We start from the raw sequence: 25,123 nt of genomic DNA on the forward strand, positions 1-25,123 counted from the left end.
CTGCAAAATAGATAATAGATAGATACTAACCATACCGCAACCTTACCCAAGAGGAACCAACCAAAGCGACCGAATGGGCCGAGAAAAAAAAAAAAAAAGATAATGAAACGAGTTGTAGAAGGCGGCGAAGAATCCCTATATATGAACGGGTTGAAACAAATCTAAAACCCTAGGACGCAGAGCGAGTTGTAGAAGGCGGCGAAGAATCCCTATTCCCATATATATATAAACGGGTTGAAACAAATCAAAAACCCTAGCACGCAGAGCCACTTCTCTCTCTTTCTCTCGAAACCGTAGGCGATATCGCAGCACAGTCCTCACTCTCTGCGATGGCCGGTCAACGCAGTTCTCACGGCAAGCGCTCCCACTCGCACACGGATGCCGACGCCGGCACCAAAAACAAGCGCCGCAACCCCGCCGCGGATGACTCCTCCCTCATCGCCGCCGAGGACACCGTCTTCCGCTACCTCTGCCCCGTCCGCAAGATCGGCAGCGTCATCGGCCGCGGCGGCGACATCGTCAAGCAGCTCCGCGCCGACACCAAGGCCAAGATCCGCATCGGCGACGCGCTTCCCGGCTGCGACGAGCGCGTCGTCACCATCCACAGCGTCTCCGAGGAGACCAACCGCCTCGACGACACCGGCGACCTTGTCTCGCCCGCGCAGGACGCGCTCTTCCGGATCCACCAGCGCGTCGTCGCCGAGGACGCGCGTGACGACGACGATGACGACAAGAACAACGTCACCGCCAAGCTCCTCGTGCCGTCTGATCAGATCGGATGCGTCATCGGCAAAGGCGGCCAGATCGTGCAGAACATCCGCAGTGAAACCGGCGCGCAGATTCGGATCCTTAAGGATGATCGTTTGCCTCCTTGCGCCTTGAGCTCCGATGAACTTGTTCAGGTGAATTAGCGAATTCCTTGGTTATTGTTGGATCTGGATGAAAATAATGTTGAACGTTTTTGTTTATATTGGAATTCATAAAGCGAGAAAGTGGGCAGAAGGCTATGGAATCATTAGATAGATTTTGTTTCAAAATTTGAATGATTAACTGTATATTCATAGCTTGTTCTGATAGACGCATGGTTTTAAATTGCGGTCATAGTTTTGTCATAGTTTGGAAAACGTTGTCTGGAACCAATTGCAATTACGGCTGCTGATGTCAAGTGGTTTTTTTTTTTGGCGTTTCGTGAAAGCGTTGTCACTGCAATTGCTGCAGCAATTTTTTTTCAATATTAAAGATCGGGTTAAAACTGTCGCAACTGATAACAGAATAGCTGATATCAGAATTAGTTATGATACGCAACTGTCCAATGAAGTTTGAAAAGTATATATAGGCTTGGCCGTAATACTGTGAGCTGCACATACACACTGCAAGTTTAAAACTATGGCAGTAGAGACTCTAATGTAGGGATATTTTTGAATGGTTGAAGATGAGTTTTTGGTTGTGAAATTGCAGATTTCCGGGGAAGCTGCGGTTGTGAAGAGAGCTCTGTATCAAATTGCATCCCAGATTCGTGATAATCCGTCACGGTCTCAGCATATGCTTGCTTCTGCCGTTCCTGGTGCAGCTGGTGGTCCTGGTGGAGGGGCCCCTATTGTGGGTGTGGCTCCTTTTGTGGGTGCTTATGGGGGGTATAAAGGTGATGCTGGTGACTGGTCACGGTCTTTGTATCCTGCTCCTAGGGATGAATCATCTTTGAGAGAGTTTGCAGTTAGGTTTGTTTGTCCCACTGGGAACATTGGTGGTGTGATAGGAAAGGGTGGTGCCATAATAAATCAAATCAGGCAGGATTCTGGCGCAAACATCAAAGTTGATAGTTCAGCAATTGAAGGAGATGACTGTTTGATAATCATTTCAATGAAAGAGGTGAAATATTGATTATCAATTGTGGTATGGATGTGATTTTTGCAGTTCTGATGGTTCTTAAATTGTGTTTATGCAGTTCTTTGAGGACTCTTTCTCTCCAACAATAGAAGCTGCTGTGCGATTGCAACCCCGGTGCAGTGAGAAAGTGGAAAGAGATTCAGGAATTGTCTCATTCACTACCCGTCTTTTGGTGCCAACCTCACGAATTGGTTGTCTTATTGGTAAAGGAGGGACAATTGTAACTGAAATGAGGAGGCTTACAAAAGCAAATATTCGCATCCTGTCAAAGGAAAATCTTCCTAAAATTGCATCTGATGACGATGAAATGGTGCAGGTAAGGGCATTGACGAAGATTGATTGAATAATATTGTTACTGTTGTGGTCAAAAAGTTGAATTGCCCTATGATTATGAACTATGGTTGCTTTTATTTTAACTGTTGATTAGATTTCGGGAGACCTTGATGTTGCCAAGGATGCTCTTGTGCAAGCACTTACACGGCTGAGAGCAAATCTTTTTGATAAGGAGCGTGCTGTCTCAGGATTCCTTCCAGTGCTACCATATCTTCCTCCTTCAGTGGATGGATCAGATGGTTTGAACTATGACAGTAGAGATGGTAAACGACACGGACGTGGTGGACATTCATATTCAGGTGGATATGGAGGTTCAAGTGATTTGGCATCTGGTGATGGTTATGGAAACTACGGAAATTCACAGGTTCTTTTTACAACCATACATGCTTGTGAAAGTTTTAATTGTTGATGAGCTCACCAGTTCAATTACTATTTGTCAATTCATTGATTCCATATATCTATCTGTAGCTTGCTGGCGGTGGTGGTGCATATGGAGCTTATGGAAGTTATTCTTTGGGAAGGGCTAATGCCTATGGGTAACTACTCTTAGTGATTTTATTCAGTGTGTTCCAGAAAATATCAATGCTGATATTTAGTATCTATTATCAGGTCTAGTCAGAATGGTGCTTCCCGGAGGAGAAACCATGCTTACTAAAACCTGACGGGTCCTAGCAGGTAGATTGCAGTTTTCATTACTTTTGTATTTTATCTGGCAACTCTAATACTACTGTATAATATAGGACATTCACATTAGTATATAACAGACTGATATCTTAACCTGACCAGTGTACCATTTAGAATTCTGATATTCGTTTTCCCTTTGTTGCCTTTCCCTTCCCATCCAAACAGCTGAGTTCTGTGAAGCCTGAAGCCTACTGCCTAAACCGGAAGACCAGATGAACCAGGGTTTGACAAACTCATGCCCACCTTGATACCTCTTCTTAGAAGACCAAACACGTGGAGACTATTGAAATTGGCCATGCCCATTTTACCTTATTTCACAAGCTTGATAACTAATGCTCCCCCAAGAACCTATAAAGCTGGCATGCCTTTTTGGCTGCTTTTCAATTCCTGTTCAGTTGTCTTTAGATTTAATAGCACCATGTAGCTGTGATCCTTTGGCAGTTGTATACCTATATTTTTATTATGATTGGGTTTTGTTTTCCTTATTCCTTATGGTCCAGTGTTACTTGCAGTATGAACTTTTATAGTTATTTGAATTAAAATATTAATTTCTAGTAAAACTTGGTCTGGTATTTATACGTCAAAATCTGGTAGAGCTTTTGTGTCTGTCTGTATTGCAGGTCTTTATACGACAAAATTAAGGGTATGCTGCATCGTTTGACTATGATAGTTCATATTTATGGATGTAGTTGAGTAGTTCAGATGTGATGAATTAGAGGTATGGACTCTGTTTATATCTGCAGTTGATTGTCATATTGAAGCTCATAGTGCTTTCTTGGCTAAGGTAATGTGCATTCGGAGGCATTTAAAATTTTTCATGATACAGAATTTGAATAATATTTTGTTTCTTGTCTCTTTTCTGCACGCCCAATTTAGTACGCATGGTCAATGTTTTAAATTCTTGAACCATGATAGTCTTTAATTTTTGCTTAGTTGGTATTCATTTATACGTTGAAGTAATTGCATTCATTTTTTGGGGCCCCCGCTTCCCCAATTTTTTTTGTTGTGTAGGCCAATGTGCTACTTGCACATGTATTTGGTTTGTCTTATGAATCAATGGCCCTTGTGCAAAGATATGCCTTCTTTTCTTGGGTTAGAGTTCCCAGTTGGGATCAATTGAAAAATTGTGTACCACATTGTTAAGAATTGGAATCATTTCCCACCTTGGCATTATTTTTTTTTTCTATGCTAGCGAAAACAAACTATTATTTTCCTCGTAGGCACAATATTGTCTATAATCTATATATTGGAACCATTTTATTTGAAATTTTTTTTCTTAAAAAAAGCATTTTTAGCAGTTTTGTTATTTTGTAGTGTGCTTGTCTAAACCACTTATATTAAAAAAATTCGGTTTTCTGTTTTTCTTGAAGAAATTCAATTCCATCTGCTTAATTTTTTTAAAATTTTTTATTTTTATTTTTATTTGCAATTGTTTATTATAAGTTTAAACAAACTGGCCCATTAATAGATGTTCAACAAAATATTTATAGATTGTTAAATCTTAAGTAGGATGTATGTTATAATGGTCAAGCATTTGCTATGTGGGGAACTTAGGATTCAAATTGTGACTTGGAAAATCTGTTTTTAGAATTGTGAACATACCATTTTTATATTCCGGATCTTGTATGTCGGTCTTTTTTATTTTATTTAGGCTGAAAGGACGAATCAAATGCTAACATACCATTTTGATATTCCTGGGATTTTGTTAATCGAGCAATATTTTGAGTTATCGTGGATAATTGGAATACGGTGAATTGTGGTATGTATTTTCTTTTTTCTCCCTTTTCATCTGTAACTTAAATAGAATGCTGCTTAATCACTTCTTTGTAACTCATTTTGCCAGGTCATTTCAGATATGAACAGGTAAGCTTCCCTGGCTTAGGTAATTTATGATGCACAGTTGTGCAGCAAATGTGGCCGAGTTGGGAATTAACAGGCCTAAACAATAGGAATTTTCTAAATTTAATGGAGCAAGTTTGGGTCTGGTGATGGTCCGCGGTGAATATTTTAATTTCCTTGTGCTCTGCATGATTAGTATATATTGTCATATTAGTATATATTGTCATATTCCGTTCTCTACACCCATCCCCCCACCCCACCCCCGGTCCCTATTTCGTCTCTTTCGGGTAGCATGCTATTTTGCACCTATAGGTGAACGAATTGCCAAATCATTGTATCAAAGGAAATCATACTGTAGAATTCCAATGGATAAGTTAGACCGGATCCTTTCCGACATTTATCGTTCTTGATTAGGAGATATGATTGTGATTCAAGGATGATGTATCAAACAGAAAAATTAATTTAAAAAGAAATGATTGCAACGTCTTTGGAAGTGATACAGTTTGCACGTTGAAATGAGTGAAAGTTCGAAGAGCACATTTGAAGTGATTAACCAAATTTACACAATCTTATGCACACTCATGACGATGATTTAAATTATTTCTATCGTACGAACTACGAAGTTCACATGGGCCACGAGGTGTCGCGTTGCCCGCTGTGGATACAATGTTTACTTTTGATGCAATCTTTTGCATCTTAAATTGGGTCAAAATAATGCAATTTAAGATTAAATTAAAAAGTAAGCAAAGAAAACATAACTATATTTGATTAAAGTAATAGAAGAAAACATTTTTTACTGAAGTCATACGGTTGTCTCCGACAAAAAGGCTTCTATTGCACAAGTACAAGTATACAATACACTTGTCTTTGAGATAAAACTCTTCTACATTAGTTACAATCAAATATATATTCCTAATACATAATTACCAACATTTATGTTTTACACGTTACTGCTCATAATCAGTTTCTATCAAATGACAATAATGCTTTATTAGTTTCTCAAATAAATAAATAAATAGAGATTACATTCAAGTTATTAAAAATGTTGGAAGTGTGTCCGAGTATGGATGTTTAAGTATTCAATGATTAAAAAAAAAGTATTCAATGGGTAAATGGTAGGAGTATTAAAGTTTTTATTTACTTGGATATCGCTTTTGTTTTAAGCTTCTGTTTTTTTTAATAAAATAAATGCAAGAATGATGCATAAATTTTACTGCTATTCCTGTTGTCAACCGTCTATGAATCAACTATGCAAGCTGTGTATTGTAATGGTGCACTTCTAGCGATTGTAGTAATAAATAAGTTTTGCAATCAATTTTTTTTTGTTGTTGCAAGGTTTAATTTTTGAACTTGTGTCATGTTAAATATGCTTAAACCAAAATTTGTGCATTTTTTTAATCTAAAAACATATATTTAAAGGTTATATTTAGATTAAAGTTGAAATGTATTTTTTGTAAATTTAAATATATAAAATAAAGTAGGAAGAATTATTATTTAAGAGTAAAAGTACTTTTGACATCTAATTGAAATCCAAGTATACATTAAGTCATTGAAGCAAAAGTCCAAGTATGTTGCCAAGAAATCTACAGACCATAATTAAACACGAATGCTATCAATAAGGAGCCTTTGGATATCAGGACATTACTATTTTTATACGTTAAAATATAAGATTAGAAATTTGCCAATAATACCCAATTTTTCTACATAATTCATAATATACTTAAGTCCTCAGTTGAGGCCTGAGGGTGCAACTGTTATGGATAATAAATGGGATAACACAACTTTGAAAACATGTATTCGACGATTTATGGTATAAAAATAATAATTATTGTAGAAAAGCATAACTGTAAACATCATCTAATAAGTTTCAAAATATTAATATTTATTATTTATTTTATATTTCACATAGCCAAATGGAGTAAATCGGTCAAAACCTGTTATTTCCCTTAAATGAGCTTTAATAAGTGATCTGAGAAACTAGCTAGTTACTCAGACCTTGGTGATGGGGATGCATCTAATAAAGTATTTGTTTATTGGTCTTTTCACCATGCCAAAGTCACATCCGCCACTAAGATTACCCTCCTTCTTGAAACTTTCCCTTATACAAAGGACTAGCTCCATTAATGATTTGGGGTGACAAAGGCTACATGCAATTAATTAACTTCCTTTATATAACTAATCAGACCCTTTTTGTTCTCTTCAAACAAACTCCATTCGTCCATTTTCTGCCAGGAGAGGCCTTCATGGCCAATTGGCTTCTTCTTTTTCTCTCATTTTAGTTGGGAGTGTTGTCTTCCCCATCCGGGAAATTTAAAGTTGTATTATTAGTGCCAGTGATAGGGTTACTTTGATTGGTTGCACCAAATTGTGTAAGGTTAATGATTTGTGTGTGGCAATTAAAATTTCATCTAAATGTCTTGCATGTGGGAATGAGGTCTTGTAGTGCAGCCAAGGATGACTAGCTTGTTAAGCTTGTTTTGGCATCATTATGACCACCTACTCATGCCATGCTATGTATCATGTTCCTATGCTTACTAGTTGGCCGACAAGTCAACTCTGGCTACACAAAGGCCTCTTTCTTCCATGCTAGATATTTGATGAACTATTATTAGTGTTGGACATGCACACTGATAGATAGTCGAGAACTATATGACATAATTTGGAAGAGTTCTTTGTTAAAGCTGCTAGAATTTATTTCATTTGAGGTTTATATCCATTTCTTTGTTTGTTTTAACTTACAAAAATTCAGGTTTCACTTTGAATTTCCCTTAAATTGTGCCAATGTTTCAAGCCAAGGTTGTTACAATTTAAAATCTCTTAAATCACAGTGTAATGTTATGAATGCATTGATTGCCATCTATGATTTTTTGTTGGTTTAAATATACTGATTAAGTCCTTCAAATCTTATGAATTATTTCATTTTAGTCTTTGTTTGTATTATTTTTTTTTTCCTTTTTAGTTTTTGACATCTATTTGTTATAGAAACTAAAAAATAAATATGAAATTATAGAAAATAAAGAGTATATATAAAATTTTAAAATTATAAAAAAATATTTTTAATTATGAAGACTAAAAGTAAAGTTTATGAAACATAAAAGTTAAATGAATATTTAAACTTTTATTTTTGCATTTCATGTTTAGTTTCTTAGCTGATTTGTGTTATGTATATAGAAAGTTAACTTATTGTTCAAATTATTGGATTGATTAGTGTGAAGATACACTGTCAGGTACGTAAAGAAGTACTAGTTACACATTTTTTTAATTGGTTGAAATTAATTAACAAATATAAAATTTGGTAAATATCACACTCATTTTAATAATTTTTTTTATTTTAAAGATTTCAATAAATTATAATCGAAAAGTGAGTGTATTAGGTGAGATGTGTTATTATCGGACTTTTCTACATATACTACATTTGTAAAGTTTTGTTAGTTGTATTTTGTTGGGTATTTTTAGTTGGAAGTCAAAAAATAATCCTCGAATGAGATCATTTATATCTTCTAACAACAATGTTTTTCCATCGGATATTATTGTTTGTATCTATTGGTTAGTGATTACTTATAGCAACTGTTTGTTGCAATGTCTACAAAGCTACAGTATTGGCTTTTGTGATGCTAACACCAATTTCATGGTAGTTCTCCATGGCCAATAATCTACAGGCTTAGGTTTCACAAATTTGGAAGAACACAGAAAAGTGAGAATGGAAATCATGAAGAATACAATTCCATTTTGATGTCTTAGAAGGTACCAATCATCGTTATCTTTTATTTCTTTTTAGTGGGAATGTGGGATGCAAATGCAAATGGCTTGAATTAATTGGAAAAGAACGCATACGATGTGATGTAATATGAATCACTATTTTTTTTACACCAATAAAATCATAGTCTTTGAATTAAAATAATAGGAATATGAATCGCTATTTGAGAACAAACAAGACGAGGCATGAAATTTGAGGCGGTTAATCCGTCGACAACTATATAAACCCAATACAATGTTTAGCGCAGACACTGAATATTTGATTTGTGGCAGTAAAAAAGGACCATACTTATCATAAGAATTAAATAACTAATTCAATACGATTAAGAAAAGTTTTTTTTATTTTATTTTTAAAGATATGTTTATAATTTTTACATTTTTTAAATTACTCATAAATTAGTGACACATTTAATGTACATTTTCAAAATTTTTGTATTACAAAAATAAAAATAGGAGATTATTTGTATTTTAAGAAGCATACATTAAATAAATTTCACTTATTTCTTGAACTTAAAAATGTATTTAATAAAAACATTTTTGTAAAGTAAAATTAATGTTTATAAATTGAGTCTTATAAAAAGGAATGAATTAATTTAAAATTTGGATAATAATACATACTCTATTTCATAATAATTTTTGTTTTTATTAATATTTTTTTGTTAAAAATGATACAACATATAAATCTTTTAAAATTATACTTCTTTCATTTTATAACAAGTGTCGTTTAAAGAAATTAAGTCTTAAAATGGGTCATTTTAGTTTTAATTATCTCATTCTATTTGTATCCTTCATAATATTTCATTTAAAAGAATATTATTGTATTATATTATTTAATAATGAATAAAATTATTAATAAAATTAATTTTATAAAGTTTTCATTCTCTTTTACATTTATTGGTGGCATAAAAAAAACTTAATTAAGATGGCATTCTATATAATGAACACTTAAATTTTTTTTTACATATACTGACATACAAAGAGTATCACTATAAATATAAATCTATTTAATGTATAATTATATATAATTTTAATATTTATTTTTAATAAACTCAACAATATGTATTAATATAATCTATATCTACACTTTTTAACAATATATCAATATATATTATATTTATAATATATATAAAAATAATTTTTTAATAACAAGTATTGTAATATTGTATGACAATTTTTTTTAAATGAAAAAAAAGAGAATAATATTAAAAAGAGGTAATCATTTCATATAATATATATCAATCACATGATATCATATCATATCAAAATCAAATTTACCTATATCTGATAATTATGCTACTTAAACACAGAATTAGGATTGAAAACAAAGCCCCTTGTTGGATCCGTGGCATTGATACAACACTTCGAGTAAAGATTTTTCTTTAAGTATAGTTTCATACGATGTATACATATTTGGACTTAGTTTACATCCAATGGCACTACAAAATGAAATTAATTCGAGTGCACTAATAATATATTTTTGGCAAAAATATATTTTTTTCTCTTATATAATTTATTAGTATCAATTTAGTCCTATTTTAATTTATTGAATCATTTAGTCTCACATCTTTAAAATGTATCTCAATGTTTGACCTTCCGTTTCCTCCGTTTAAATACTTAATAGATCTGACACGTGTCATATCATCATGCCACGTGTCATACCATGTGTCATGCCATGTGTCATGATGTTATGCCACGTGGCATGGTAACATGACATGTGGCATGACACATATCACATCCGTTAAGAGCAATTTCAATGGGAGTTACTTGTTTCATGAAGCAACTCAAGCCACGGTTTCTTGTCATTGGAGGACTCTGATGTGGTAACATGAGTTGCTTGAAGAAGAGAGAGAGTTGCTTCCTCAAATAACCGTTCTTTACCAAATTTCAAACAGATCTTATTGAACATATTTAGGAACGTTTCAGAAATAATAATGATGAAAATTAATTTCGTATAATGTTTATGTATTTACTATTGCTTTATTTTATTTTTAATATCTACTTATTATGTATTTTTTCTCGTAATTTATTTTTTTTCATTATAGTGCAATTATCCTTTTCAATAAAAATTTAAATTTGGTTCATAAATAATTAGAAAAAAATTTTAAAAGTTGAATTTCTTAAAGTTTCTTACTATTAGAGTAAATTTGTGTTTGAGTTGCTTAATGCTGATATGGCACAATAAGGACCACTTTTTTCATTTTTTAATGCATGAAACAACTCAAATGAGTTGCTTCTATTGGAGATGCCCTAAGTATTTAATCGGAAGAAACATAATGTTAAACATTGATATACATTTTAAAGATGTGGGACTAAATCAATTCAATTAATTAAAACAGATTATCATGTGTGCTATTTTTTTGTTAACTTTTTTTAATAATATTTTAAAAACTATATTTAAGATTATTTCTACTTAACTGATGATATAGAAAAATTTACATTGATAGTATAAAAAAAACTGTATAAATATTTTATTTATATTACAAGGGAACCGCATTTTGACACTTGTTTTTTTTTTTTTTTTGTAGTTAAAAATATTTAATGATAATGAAAAATCTCAGTTATTATCATGACGGGAAAAATTTTGGTTACTAATAAGGTAAATATAAATTCTCACAATAATTTTTTTTTTGGGTTAAAAACTCCTACATTAATTTAGTTAGGAAGTAACACTGAGGACTTCAGTCACTCTGCGTACAGTATTTTGATTAGCAAAAAAGCAAGAAAATGTCCATTTGGAGGGTACATGAACTAAATGCTATATGAAACAAGAGTTTCGCATTTTTTTTTTGTTTTCCCATTATTGCTAACATGTAATTTGGACCTCCAAATATATTTTTTTGTAAAAAGATTGTTCCTTTTTTTTTTCTTTTTCAAAAGTCGAACTATACAAAAAAAAAGAGAAAAATAATTATTTAGTGTGTTATTAATTTAATTTAAGTTAAAGAAGTAATAATTTATTTTTACTAGCTTCTTCTTGAGAAAAAAATTTGAAAAATAAAAAGATTATTTATCTGAAGTTAAATGTTACCATATTCACATACCATAGAACCATTAAGATCAATTTAATTGTGAGAATTGAAATAGAATGCAGAAAATTTTAAATTCAAAATTTAGTATTGACTTTATACTTTCGATGGATAAAAAAATGTTGGCATAACATAAGTGACCAATAAATTTTAAAGTACAGGTCATTACATCTTGAATTTTATCCCACAAAATTATAGAACTGTTTCATCATTTAAAGTTCAAACAAATTATTCGCTACCGTCCTTTTCGTAGCAGTCTTTATGTCATTTTCTATTCTGAGCACAGAATCTTTACATTCATCCATAATCTGTATACTGAAATGATGTTAGCATTTGGTTTTTGTTTTATTTCCTTTGGCATCTACTGTTGAGCAGACAGATCGTTATTGTTCAGGTGAAAATCACTAATCAGTCATGCCATGCCACACATATGCACCATGAAATTTAACATCAAATTTATCACCCCAAGAGTTTTAAGCAAGAACTATTATGGCAAGCAAACTATTCAAACATTAAATTTTGTCATATATAAATAGTTCAAGCATGGCCATCCCATGTTTAAAAAAGAATTCATTTTACATTGACTACACATTACAAGAATGTGACGACAAATAATTACCTCCTTGCAATGGCATTTGATTTCAACTTTGGTTTTGATTCAAACAAATAATGCATTAGAGCTTTATTATCGGCTTCGATAAAGCCAGAGCTCATTCTCTGTCACACCAATGTGCATTGAAGCACAAGAAGACACGCATTACGCAACTCAATTGCGCGTTTTGCCAACCTCACATCTCCATTAACTATGCAAGCTCCAAGCAAAGTCCTTCAATAACTGCATTAGGTTCAATCTTCATCCAGGCTTTGAATTCAAATCCCGAGATTTATGAGTTTTTACATGGATTGCTTCATACTCCATATGATATGGACACGTTGCACGCACAAACATCTTAACAGCCCCAAAGATCAAATATATCTCCACCCCATCATGTTCACTCCCCTAGAAACAAATTGACCTTTGTGTGAATATGCCAAAACTAGTTTTCTTCTGCAAGCTCGAAGTTTCTTATTGTGGTTATCCCAATGGAGTTGGATCATGGGCGTAGACCATTTTTAAATTCACCTACTTATTGGTGTTAATATACCAAAACTGAATAAATGATATTTCCATAATTGATCAACATCCATGTTATCAATCATTTAACACGTGATGATCATCAGCTATATGCCTCAACAAAGCAGGAGCCACGATTTTTGGTCACACCATTGTCATCCATTAACTTCCTTACCTTCTCAGCCCCACCCCACTCACCTTGTGAAGCATATGTGTTTGACAGCAACACATAGTCACCACTGTGGTCAATTCTCATTCTAAGCAGCTGCTCATTTGCTCGTTTTGCCAACTCCACATCTCCATGAACTTTGCAAGCTCCAAGAAAACTCCTCCAAACAATCGCATTAGGTTCAATCTTCATGGAAGCTATAAAATCAAACGCTTCCTTTAAAAGTCCAGCACGCCCTAGCATGTCCACCACACACCCACAATGCCTAATGTTTGGCTCAATCTTGTACTTACTTCTCATAAGATGAAAATAACGATTACCCTCATCAACATTCCCAGCATGACTACAGGCTGCCAAAACAGCAATAAAAGTGATCTCATCTGGACAAACCTTGGTCCTCTGCATTTCCCTGAACAGATCAAGTGACTCTTCAGCATGGCCATGAAAGGCCAACCCCCAAATGACCGAGTTCCACGAGATGACATCTTTATCTCTTATCAACCAAAACACATGAATTGCTTTATTGATATTTCCACACTTGGCATACATATCAACAAGAGCATTCCCCAACACTGTGCTCAACTTCCCCTTGCTCATCTCCATGATCTTGTCATGCACCTTCTCACCACTCTCCAAATCCCCCAAATCAGCACAAGCAGACAACAAGCTCAACATTGTCACCTCATCAGGGCACTCTCCAACTCCACACATGTCATCAAACAACCCCAATGCCTCCCGGTTCAACCCCCGAAGCACATAACCGCCGATCACCGTATTCCAACTAACAACATCCCTCACAGGAGCCTCTTCAAAAAGCCTCCTAGCACTTTCTATCTCCCCGTGCTTTGCGTACCCCGTGATCATCACATTCCAAGCAACCAAATCTCTCTCCGGCATTTCATCAAACAGTTTCCGCGCAACACTCAAATCCCCTCTTTGGGCATACCCAGCAATGAGTGCAGACCAAGCAACCACATCGCCCTTATCCGATTCATCAAAAATCTCAGTTGCAACCTTCAAGTCTCCACATTTAGCATGAAAAACCAAAAGGGAGTTACTCACAACCACATTTGAACCGAACCCAAGCCTCAAAACGCGGCCATGAACAGTAGAACCGGTGTTGACCCATAAAAGCTTGGTGCAAGCCTTGAGAACAAAGGGGAAAGTGAAGTTATCAGGCTTCACGGAACGCTGGTCCATCTGGGCGTACAGTGCAACCGCGTGCACGGGATCGGGGCTCTGACATGAGCCTCTGATGATGGTGTTCCACATGAAGGTGTCTGGTTGGGGAATTTGAGCGAACATTTGGAGTGCGTATTGTGTCACGGCGGTTGTGGCGGCGGGACCCACCATTGACATGGCGGCGGCGAGAACGAGTTTTCGGAGGAAACCAACGTTCGAATTGTAACCGTTAACGATCATTAAAGCGCGAATTTGTTTGAGGGTTCTAACATTGCTAACGGTGCTGGTGCTTCTATTTTTTCTGATCATGTTTCCAAACTAATGTTTCTCCACAATTATTATTTGAAGAATACTTATAATGTTTTCTCACCTGTTTAATTTTGTTCTTAATTGTTGCCACTCGCGTTTATGTTTGAAGAATGCATACTGAATTTAAGACTCTGCTTGGTACAAGAGAATCAAAAATATTTTTAACTATATATAAAATAATTTAATTTCATATATTTTTATTCTAAATCTTTATGTTACAATTATTTATTTTAATACAAGTATATGTTATAAAATTATTTTTGTAATACAAATATGTTTAAAATTATTTATTAATATTTATTTAAAATTCCACATTTTAATAAATATTTATGGATACCTAACAAATATTTAGTGATGCGTGTATTGAAAACATGTGGGTTCAAAATCAAATGCCATATTTGTATGTGTTTGAGTTCTTTTAGTTGTATCTATGTGCAATACTATAACTATATATTTTTTTTAATAATAATGTGTATATTTTAATTTTATATTTTTATTAAGCAATGCCTTTTTCAGTTGTGATATATCACAATCTTCCTTTTTGGAAGAACTTCGTGTGCAAACCAAGAAGGGAAATATTATTGCCTTTCATAACTTGGATGTGGACACTTGTTCCTTTTTTTAAGCCTTTGGTTTGGTATGTAGGAGAGTTCAAGCTTGGTGGAAAGAGAAAAATGAAGTTTTTGAAGATGGATTGAAGAAGTTGTATGATGATAAGAAGGCGCTAGAATTATCATGTTATTTCAATTAGAAATGAGAAAATTGGTATTTTTGTTGAACATCTTAAAGTGCAAGAAGCTGTTATTATATATGAATTTTTTTAACTAATATCTATAAAAGAGAAGCTAGTGAAGTATGAGTTTGTAAGTATTAGTAAGGATGAATGTTGATGTGGAGGGTGGAGTAGAGGTACATCATGATGTATAGGTAGGTTCAAACTTATGGGGCAGAGGTCCAAACTGATATGTGTGATGACTTTAACAACATGAAGATTCTTTTATTCCAAGCAGACTTGAGGACAGTGAAGAAGGTAATGAGGTGGATGGTTTTTATGAAGTAGAATTTGAGAATGAGTAATTATTTGATTGATATTGATGCTTTAGATGATGATGAATAACAACACTTCCCTCTTTTTTCCTGTGCCACAACCAACTTCGCATTTCATCAACATTTAAGGATGACAAGTTAAAGAAACAAAGCATAAAAAATAGTTAATATAATGATAAAATCAAATTAAATCTTTTTTTTTTTCAGCAATCAAATTAAATCTTATATGCTAATGTAATCCACAGCAGATCAACATATAGTTAAGGTGATACGATTTTAAGAATAATATAAATGTGTATGTTTTGTTATATAAAACTTTAATTTTGATTGAAGAATAACGATTGCGCTTAAAGAAGTGTATTTAAGTTTTGTCCTTTATTTTATTTCTCCTACATTTATAATATGAATTCCTTGCTTTTAATCTCTTAATTGTTATTAGTTTTTAAAAATTATTAGTTTTTTTCTTATATTTTAGTTCATTTTCAACTTATTTTTCTATTACTAACGAGTATTTTTCCCTTTTCATGTAATTTTTATGTTTTTATTTTAATATATAATAATGATTTTTTTTTTAATAAATCGTCCTCACTAATTTAAGATCCTAAATTTGTTGCTTAGAGCACCTCCAACGGAGGGTGCGTAATGGGTTCCTTAAGGTTAAGCAACCTTCCTTATAAAAAATTCTCGTTGGACTTGTCCTACATGGCAGCTGGGTTTCTTAAATTTTTTTATGAATTGCTTGTACAAGCGACGTTCCTTAGTACTGACAACAACAATTTTATTGGTTGAAATTTATCTACGTGGACCACGTTTATGAAAAAGAAGATTTCCAGTGCCTCCAACGCTGCTATTCACACTCTCCCACTCATGGCATCGCCTTCTCTACAGCCCCACCTTCCCACCCTTCAACTGCCTCTACGCGCTGCTCGCCCCGCCCCACAGCCCGTCACTGCACTTCCACGCCTACGACCCTCTCTCCGCCACCTGGCAAGCCCTCCCGTCGTCGCCCCTACCCGCCCCTCCTCCTCCGCCACCCAGCCTTCCTCTCCCGCAACCTTTCCGTGCAGTCCATCTCCCTGGGGGGCGTAGCGTAGCGTACCTTGTAGCCGTGATCAAACGGCACAGGGCGAGAGAGGAGAGCGAAGATGTTCTTCTTGGAGAGATGTTGGTGCCTCTCGGGAGGCATGAGAAGGAGGAGATCGTGGTAGTTGGGAGGCAGCTTGGCTTCCCAGACGGAGTCGGCGGAGGCGGCGCCGTGGAAGGAGCGGTTGAGGTGCGCGAGGTTGCATATCTCCGGCGGAGTGAGGTGGAGGAAGACGCGAGCGACGCAACCCTCCGGGATGTCGCCGAGGCCCGGAGCGACGGCGGAACCGTTGCTTCCGAGGTTGGACAGCGAGGCCCCCATCCCTCCCGATGGATTCACCCCTTTTCCTTCCCTTTCATTCACAGTCACACCCTCTTTCTTTTCCTTTTCCTTCTGGAAGGACATGCCCGAGGGCATACTCAATGGCTGGAGAGACTTTGAAAATAAAAAAAAGAGACGTTGGATGTTGATAAACGAAAAAAAAAAAGAGACGTTGGAGTTGAAAGAGAGACGTTAAAGAGACGTTGATAAACGAAAATTAAAGAAAAAAAAAAGACGTTGGAGTTGAAAGAGAGACGTTAAAGAGACGTTGATAAACGAAAATTAAAAAAAAAAAACTTGGAGTTGAAAGAGAGACATTAAAGAGCCGTTGGAAATTTATGTATAAATTGATGTCCAACTTTCAATTCTTTTGCACTCTATTTTTCACATTCAGCAATTCATTTGCACTCTATTTTTCACATTGTGTAGTTTATTTGCAGTCTATTGTTCGGTTAATTTACATTTCATTATCCAAGTTTACAATTTATTTCAAAAAATTACTATTCACGTTTATTATTTACGTTTACTATTAGCATCCAAAAAAAATTATTTTTTTTGTTCATTTGTAATTTTTTTTATATTCTACCACATGGATCCCAATCAATTTAATTTTCAAAGTTATTTTAATTTTTTACAAAACCAACCACCACCTCCAATCCCTTCCGATGAAAATTCTCAAAATCCTCAATTTTTTACATACCCACCACCACCACCACATTCAAGCAATGATAATTCTCCAAATCCCCATTTTTTTATGTATCCACCACCACCACCACATTCAACCAATAATAATTTTCCAAATCCCCATTTTTTTATGTATCCACGACCGATACCAACCAATCCCAATATAATTTTTAGGCCTTCAAATTTTTTCGAAACAGATTCACCAATTGGTTCCGTATCCGAGTCTCAAGTAGGGCTAGCGAACATCACACTTGATGTTGGAAGGCAACAAGGAGAAGAAATATTTACTCAAAAAAATCACGTGTAAGTTTTTCTGTTGAAGAGGATAATTTACTTATTCAATCATGGCTCAACATTTCGAAGGATCCAATTGTTGGAGTTGATCAAACTGGAAATAGTTTCTGGATTAGAATCAAGGATAATTACAACAACAATCGCAATCAATTTCCAGTAAGAAATCCAGGTCAGTTAAAAAGTCGTTGGTTTCGAATTAATAAAGTTGTTCAATTATTTGTCGGATGTTATAAACAAGCTCGTGATAAAAAAAGTGGTAACTAAGAAAAAGACATCATGGCAAATGCATATAAAATTTACTCGCAAGATGTAGGTGAAAAATTCAATTTTGAGCATGCATGGCTATTATTAAGAGATGAGCCAAAATGGAAATCGGAATCAATGGAGAGCTCTTCCAAACGATCAAAGATTTCAAAATCTGGGCAATACTCAACGTCTTCTAACACAGATGCAGCCAATGATTGTGAAGAATATGACCCAACAACACCAATGTCTCGTCCAATAGGTCAAAAAGCAGCGAAGAGAAAAAGTAAAGAAAAGGTTGGCGAAACATCTTCCAACAAAGAGGAGTTGGAGAACATAACAAAAGCAATGTTAGAAAGAAGTGCTGCAGTAAAGAAATTGGCTGAAGCGAAGGAAGCAGCTAACTTTAGTGCAATGTATGAAATTCTCATGAAGGACACATCTGGAATGACTGAGAAGCAGCTCAAAGATCATGAATTGGCTTGTAATTTTATTAGGCGCAAATTAGGAGATTAAATATTATTGTAATTTTAATTTAGTGCGTATTTAATTTTTATATTTAATTTTATTGTAATTTTTTGTATTTCTTTTTATTATGTCATTTCTCTTTATTATGTAATTTTTTTTATTATTGTAATTTTTGGTATTTCGTTTTATTAATAAATTTATTTTTATTATTGTAATTTTTTGTATTTTTTTATTATGTAATTTCTTTTTATTATTAAAATTTTTGTTATATTTTTTATTATGTAATTTTTATTATTATTGAAATATGAGTTGTAAAAAAATTGAGGTGTCAAAAAGTGTAATATGAGTTGTAAAAAAGTTGAGGTGCTTATAAACAATTGCCATTGGAGCAAAAGTTGTAAAAATATAGTATGAGTTGCTTATAAGTGACGTGACAGAATGGGACCCATTTAAAGTGGTTGGGAGTTGCTTATAAGCAACTCCCACTAGAGATGCTCTTATATAATTCTATATGTGTAGGGGTGAAAAACGGGTCAACATTACCCATTTTTGCCTACCTTGGTTGATTAAAGCAAATTATAAATCTTGGTCTGTTTCACTTAAAGATGTATTAGCGACGTCAATTTTTTTTTTAATAAATATTTTACCATAAATTTAAATTAACAAATTTAATTATTTTTCTATAGCAATTGACAAATTTAATTAAAGTACTCATAACATAAATTTGTCCTTCAACTTTAAGACTACAACATAAAAATAATAAATTATAAATTATTAAAATTATTTTTTTCAATCAAAATTACTATTAATAGTCTATCAACAAAATAAAATTATATAATCCTAAAAAAACTACAACATAAGTACTAATAATCAATAATAATAAAATTAAGTCTCAACACAAAGTGATATACACTATAAGTTGTAAATAAATAAAAAGTAATATTTAATTAAATAGACTAGTGGGTCAACTTATCTTAACTTGTCATTTGGATTAACAAATTGATAAGACAAGCAAAAATGTCTATCTTGACTTGTTAATATTTAGCAAGTTGATAGGATGGTTTGCAAGTCATGATTCACTTTGTCACCTCTATATACATATTTATAACATCAATATTTTTTTAAAAAATTGACTTCTCTAAAGAAAAAATTATTTTAAAAAATAAAGTGTAATAATAATTATTAATTAAAAACTAATAATAAAAAATTATCATAAAATCAAATCTATATATACTAAAATCTAAAATTAATTATAATATTCACTATTAATTTTGTAATCGATAGTTATTATGACAGTATGCGATGTAAAATCTCTTCGTTTCACAAGAATATATAACTCTTTTTCTTTTCCAGTTGGGAAATAACCATTTGCTAATAAGGATGACACGTCATTGGTTAACAAAAAAAAAAGTTAAATGGCGGGACTAAACACGAAAACAAAATTACGATACACTACAACGGATCAACGACTTTACACGAAGGCTAAAAGCAAAATTAATAAACCTACATAAAAATATGGGCTTCTCGAATTTACCATGCGACTATCATCTTCTAATGTAATTATAATTTGGTAGATATTATTATTTAAGACCAGGGATGACAAAATTATCTACACTCGCGGGTGTTTATGGATAAAATTCGCTATAAATAATAAATAGATATGTTAATTGAGTACTCACGAATAATAAGAATAAATAATTTTTTACCCATTTATAAACAGGGCGATGACGAGTATGATGATATTCATACTCGCAAGTACCCGTTTAATAATATTTCTTAAATATCATAATTATACTTGTACCATATAACCCTACAACTACACTCTCTCATCTATGTGATATGAGATTTTCACTTACTTGTAAGATTGATGTATTTTAAGTTATTGATTATCTTGCATTTTTATTATTATTTCAACAAAACTAATGTTAAATACAAGTTCAAAATTAACATTAATTGAATTTTTATTTTTAATATTTCAATGACATTTAATATAAACTTAAAATTAATTGCAATATAATTTTTTAATTTCTTAAAAAATTTATAAATATCCATGGATATTCATGGGTATTCAAAAAATTCATGGATACCTATTTAATAGATATCCGCGCGGATATGGGGTGGGTATGACACCAATTTTCATCCAGCGGGACAGAGACGAATTTATTATTATCTACCGCCATGGAGCCCCATTGCCATCCTTATTTAGAATTGTTAAAATGTCAATTCGATTTATTCTCATCCACCATGTATTAGATAATAGGTGGGTCAATCCAAACCTAACTCATCTTTAAGTGACTTAAAAAAAAAACCTGTTTTGGTCTACTATGGATTAGTGGGTTAAACGGATTGGATCACTTAAATTACATATTATAATATTATATTTTAAAATTTAACTATATTAACAAATAGGATAAATAAAATGTAAAAAAAAAATATCATCCATAACCAACTTAATTAATATATAAAATCAAAGTTGTTTGCATTAAAAATCGATAAATAATATCAAATTGACACTAATTATCATAATTCACAACTAATATGTACAAAATTTAGTCAATGATATAAATGTATAATCACAAAAAATAACATTTGGGAACCTAAAAAATAGAATAAAATGATAAAAAAAAATATACTAGGTGAACCAACCTATGAGCTATGGATTGACTTATGGTGAGCCAAGTTGTAAGTGAGTCGAATTAAGTTTTTCTTATATCTGGAATGAGTCAAAAATTTCTGGCCTAACCTAACTCAAACCTGTGGTGGGCCAAATTGACTCATGAGTTTTGGCACATCAACTTTATCACTATCTTTGTTTTTAAAACTCAATTTAAAACCCTAAACACTTAATGGAAAATGAGCCTCACTATATGGTGGATAAACAATTCAATTTAACCTTTCAATTTTGAATTTTTTGTTGTATCTTCTAAATTTTATCTTTTATATATATATATATATATATATATATATATATATATATATCATTGATCACTGTATGTTTTTTTGAGAAGTTTAAAAATTCAAATTTGATATTGCTAACAATAAACATGCAAAGAATATATTTAATACTCGAGAAAAAAGGTAAATTCTCTGACGGACCATTTAAAGAAGTGGTGCATGGGTGGTGAATGAATAATGACCGTAGATTAAGTGTTAAGAAAAGTAAACGGTTGAGATTTAATTTAATGAGTAAGTTTTAACAATTGCAGAGTAGTCCCTTGAGATTTTTTATTGAGGGACATTTTGTATTGTGTTTAGGGTTTCATTTAGCATGTGGGGGTGTTACGATTGTCTGGGTAGTTTGTTGGCAACCATGGTTGAAGTAGGGCGGCTGACGGTGGTGGTGTTTTGTTTGTCGCAGTCCGCAACCCCTTTGAACATCCGTTTGAGTGACATGGTTGAAGTAGGGCGGTTGACGGTGATGGTGTTTTGTTTGTCGCAGTTAGCAACCCCTGTGAACATCCGTTTGAGTGATTTTTTAGATCTAAATAAATGGGTTGTAAAGAACGAAGTGTTTTGCAAATGACAAAGGCATTATGCATTATTGGTCGGTATTTTACTTTCCGTGAGGCGGAGATTTGAGGTAAAGGGTTTGTTGATTGTGGAGTCTGAATAGCGGATTGATGATGGGTGATTTTTTGTTTTAGTTGTTTGTTAACATTGTTGTTTGGTTGTGATACCTTTTTTTTAAATTGTAATTTGAAGATAGCATATGTGGTTGTTATACCTTTTTTGGTTTAGTTGATCCCTGATTTTGTGTGTATACGTTTGTATTGTTGTATGTGGCCCCATAGATTGTTAAACTCAAAATTTGATTAGTTGAAGCAGAGAATGTAGAGACACAGCTACAGCTTAAAGAAGTTGAACATCCAATATTGGGGATTTTTTGTTTTAGTTGTTTGTTAACATTTTTGTTTGGTTGTGATACCTTTTTTTTAAATTGTAACTTGAAGATAGCATATGTGGTTGTTATACCTTTTTTGGTTTAGTTGATCCCTGATTTTGTGTGTATACGTTTGTATTGCTGTATGTGGCCCCATAGATTGTTAAACACAAAATTTGATTAGTTGAAGCAGAGAATGCAGAGACACAGCTGCAGCTTAAAGAAGGTGGACTAAGTAGGTAGACTTTATGAGGAAGTGGTGGTGATGGTTAGGTGTTTGTGGTGTTTGTGTAATCCTTAATGTTGTGAATTGTTGTAGAATGTTGGGTTTGTTAACAAAATACAAATTTTGTCATAGTTGATGAATGACAATTGTAGCAGAATACGTTATTTTGAGGTCTGTAATTAATAATTACAAGAGTCGTGGCCAAATGAATTCATGGTTTAAGGAGAATGGTGTTTAAAACTCAGGTTCATTATATTTGTCTGCTTAAAGAACCATTGATTAGGAATTATAAATGATATGTAGCAGTTTGATGAAATGAAAATATGTATTTGTTAGTTGATATTCTATGTTTATTTGTTGAAACGTGAAATTGAACAGATTAGTTAGTATGGATTTGGTATGGGAAGTATAAATTTTTTGGTTTGGTTATGTGAAACATGATAGATATGTTATAGTTATGGTCATTTGTGTTGTAAGGTGTGGTTTAAGTTAGTATGTGGTTTTAGTTGAAGATCATTTAGGATGTAAAACATTTAGAAATGACAGTGCTGGTTGCACGTATTTTGGGTGATGTGGAGAATTGAATGTGATTAGTGTATGTTAGATTTAGAATATATTGGTTTGTTAAATTTTGATAGTTGGTAACCGTGTATGGATTTGTGCATGTTTGTAGCAGATGAAATTGGTGTTTAGGTATTGATTGGAAGTTGTTAATTGCATAAATACTGGTTTAATAATGTCAGTATGGAATACTTATTAAAAGCATGTGATTAAAAATGGATTCGTGTGTTTTTGGATGTAGAATATAATAAAAATCATGTTTAAATAGTACATTAAAATTATAATTATATTTGATTAATTGCATAATATAAATCACAAAATATGAAACACAAAAATGTGATTGTTTTTGGGTGAGTCTTAGAAAGTTGCGAAGAAAGATAGAATTACATTGGATCTGTTGCAATATATGTATCCAAAAAAGGAATCAAAAAATAATTGGGCCAAGTGATACAATTTTTTTGTTGCAGAATAAGGATAAAAAAATGTGCAGCCCAGCCGATGATATTAATCCGAAAGGTGTAGGTTCATTCGTCAAGTTGTTTTGTTGAATTGAAGTTATGATAGTCCAATACTTTGACAGAATTCTGCAGCTCTCATGTGGATGGTGCGTTTACATTCATTATGATCACCGGAAACCAAATCTAACGCAATTTTCATTCGAACAGTTTCTTCATCAAGGCTCTGAAAATGTTACATTGTTTGACATATATTAATATGCATAAGTAAAATAAAATGAAATTTCAAATGTATTGCATTATTTGCTCACCACTTTGATTAAGTTTGGTTGAAATGCATATTCCATATCCATCCATTGTAAAACCCAAATAATAGAGTTGTTACTGTTATGCATTGGAAAAAAAATTTGTGAATATAAAATTCATTACGAAAAAAAAATGTAAAGTAAAATAGTATTGGAATAGTATTGGTTACCTATGTCCACAATTTGGAACTGCTCTTCCTTGCAAAATCTCCCAGCTTTCTCCATGTACTAATTCTTTAACAAAATGTTGAGGAAAAAAACTTGATTCCATCATTTGTATTATGACGTTGGACTGAAAGAGGAAAATAGTATGTGACAAATTGATAGTGAAGTTAGGATGGTTGATTTATTTGGAGTTAATTCTGACATACTATTCGCATCATGTTGTGACGTCTACCAGCCATTCTTTCCTCCTTCAGATAAGAATCCAAATGGTATATTACATTGTCTTCTAAGCTAAGAACCATCAAATACCAGTGTCCGCTATATTCCTCAATTGGCACATATATCTATGAACACAAAAATGTTGTATTTAAATGTAGTTAAATAAATAGTTTTGTATTTGATTTGAAAGAAATATGGAATGGAGTATACATATTTTAATTTTTTATATGGTTTCATCCAGTGTTTGGCATATGTTTCCAATAGGTCTTCAATTGTGTCTCCTTCAATGATAGCTCTCTGGAAATATGACAATTTGGATACATGTTATTAGGTGTAGTAAGGAAGGAAAATTAATGATGAAAATGTTGATAATAGATGTTATATAAAGTTGATAATTGTACATTAAAAAGAAATGATAATTAAATTTACAGTATTTTAGTGTAAAAGTTATATGATAATATTTACAAATTGTGAAAATTATTAGTCAGAAAAGAAAAGTAAACTGTATTTGGTTGTGGAGTTGGAAAAAAAAAAAGAATTCTTACAAGAATAATAACAATGAAAGGTTACCGCAAATTCAGGAGGAAGAGACCAAATGGTTTGGTCAGTAATCTTGTCCTGCATATGAGTGATCTTCATTGACATCCAAGCAACAACCTAATGAGGTTAGAGAGCAGAAAGGCTAATGAGTAATGTTGTAAATGATTAAACATTATGAAATATTAAATTTATACGTATACCTGACGTTTGATTTTATTTCCAGGACTTAAACATTGTAATTGTTGTCTTGTAACCTCTGTGTAATTCATTTTTAGGAGTACTTCACTAGAACAAAAGAAATAGAAAAATAAGTAAACAAAAAATAAAAAAAT

The 25,123-nt window shown here is 33.0% G+C and overlaps 4 protein-coding genes and 1 long non-coding RNA gene across 7 annotated transcripts; 3 read left to right on the top strand and 2 right to left on the bottom strand.

Annotated features, from left to right (window-relative positions):
• The first annotated feature begins 66 nt into the window (after window positions 1-66).
• LOC109801891 (KH domain-containing protein At4g18375) lies at window positions 67-5,240 on the top strand. Of its 3 annotated transcripts, XR_014433398.1 has the most exons (8): window positions 67-902; window positions 1,459-1,869; window positions 1,946-2,203; window positions 2,315-2,584; window positions 2,689-2,756; window positions 2,830-2,895; window positions 3,525-4,663; window positions 4,748-5,240. XR_014433398.1 is itself a non-coding variant. In XM_083073063.1 (7 exons), the coding sequence occupies exons 1-6, from the start codon at window positions 330-332 to the stop codon at window positions 2,873-2,875; spliced, it is 1,626 nt and encodes a 541-aa protein (XP_082929189.1). In that variant the 5' UTR covers window positions 67-329; the 3' UTR covers window positions 2,876-2,895; window positions 3,525-5,240. The 3 variants fall into 3 exon arrangements, 2 of the variants coding, with proteins under 2 accessions (XP_082929189.1, XP_082929188.1); XM_083073063.1 differs by having other exon boundaries at window positions 3,525-5,240; XM_083073062.1 differs by lacking the exons at window positions 3,525-4,663; window positions 4,748-5,240 and adding an exon at window positions 3,070-3,389 and having other exon boundaries at window positions 69-902.
• A 6,787-nt stretch (window positions 5,241-12,027) lies between these two features.
• On the bottom strand, window positions 12,028-14,446 carry LOC109802471 (Pentatricopeptide repeat (PPR) superfamily protein). Its single transcript, XM_020363855.3, has one exon. The coding sequence runs from the start codon at window positions 14,297-14,299 to the stop codon at window positions 12,743-12,745; it is 1,557 nt and encodes a 518-aa protein (XP_020219444.2). The 5' UTR covers window positions 14,300-14,446; the 3' UTR covers window positions 12,028-12,742.
• A 1,599-nt stretch (window positions 14,447-16,045) lies between these two features.
• Window positions 16,046-16,891, bottom strand: LOC109789305 (F-box protein PP2-A15). Its single transcript, XM_020348217.3, has one exon. It carries the CDS (start codon window positions 16,845-16,847, stop codon window positions 16,356-16,358), a length of 492 nt encoding a protein of 163 aa, XP_020203806.2. The 5' UTR covers window positions 16,848-16,891; the 3' UTR covers window positions 16,046-16,355.
• Window positions 16,892-18,005: 1,114 nt separating this feature from the next.
• Window positions 18,006-18,488, top strand: LOC109789302 (uncharacterized). Its single transcript, XM_020348214.2, has one exon. It carries the CDS (start codon window positions 18,006-18,008, stop codon window positions 18,486-18,488), a length of 483 nt encoding a protein of 160 aa, XP_020203803.2.
• A 3,029-nt stretch (window positions 18,489-21,517) lies between these two features.
• Window positions 21,518-23,856, top strand: LOC145956967 (uncharacterized). The gene is made up of 2 exons (XR_014433399.1): window positions 21,518-22,020; window positions 23,575-23,856. It is a non-coding gene; the product is annotated as an uncharacterized LOC145956967 (long non-coding RNA).
• The last annotated feature ends 1,267 nt before the right edge of the window (window positions 23,857-25,123 follow it).

Source organism: Cajanus cajan, chromosome 4, assembly GCF_000230855.2.
Source record: "Cajanus cajan strain Asha chromosome 4, NIPB_CcT2T_4, whole genome shotgun sequence".
Taxonomy (NCBI): Eukaryota; Viridiplantae; Streptophyta; class Magnoliopsida; order Fabales; family Fabaceae; genus Cajanus; species Cajanus cajan.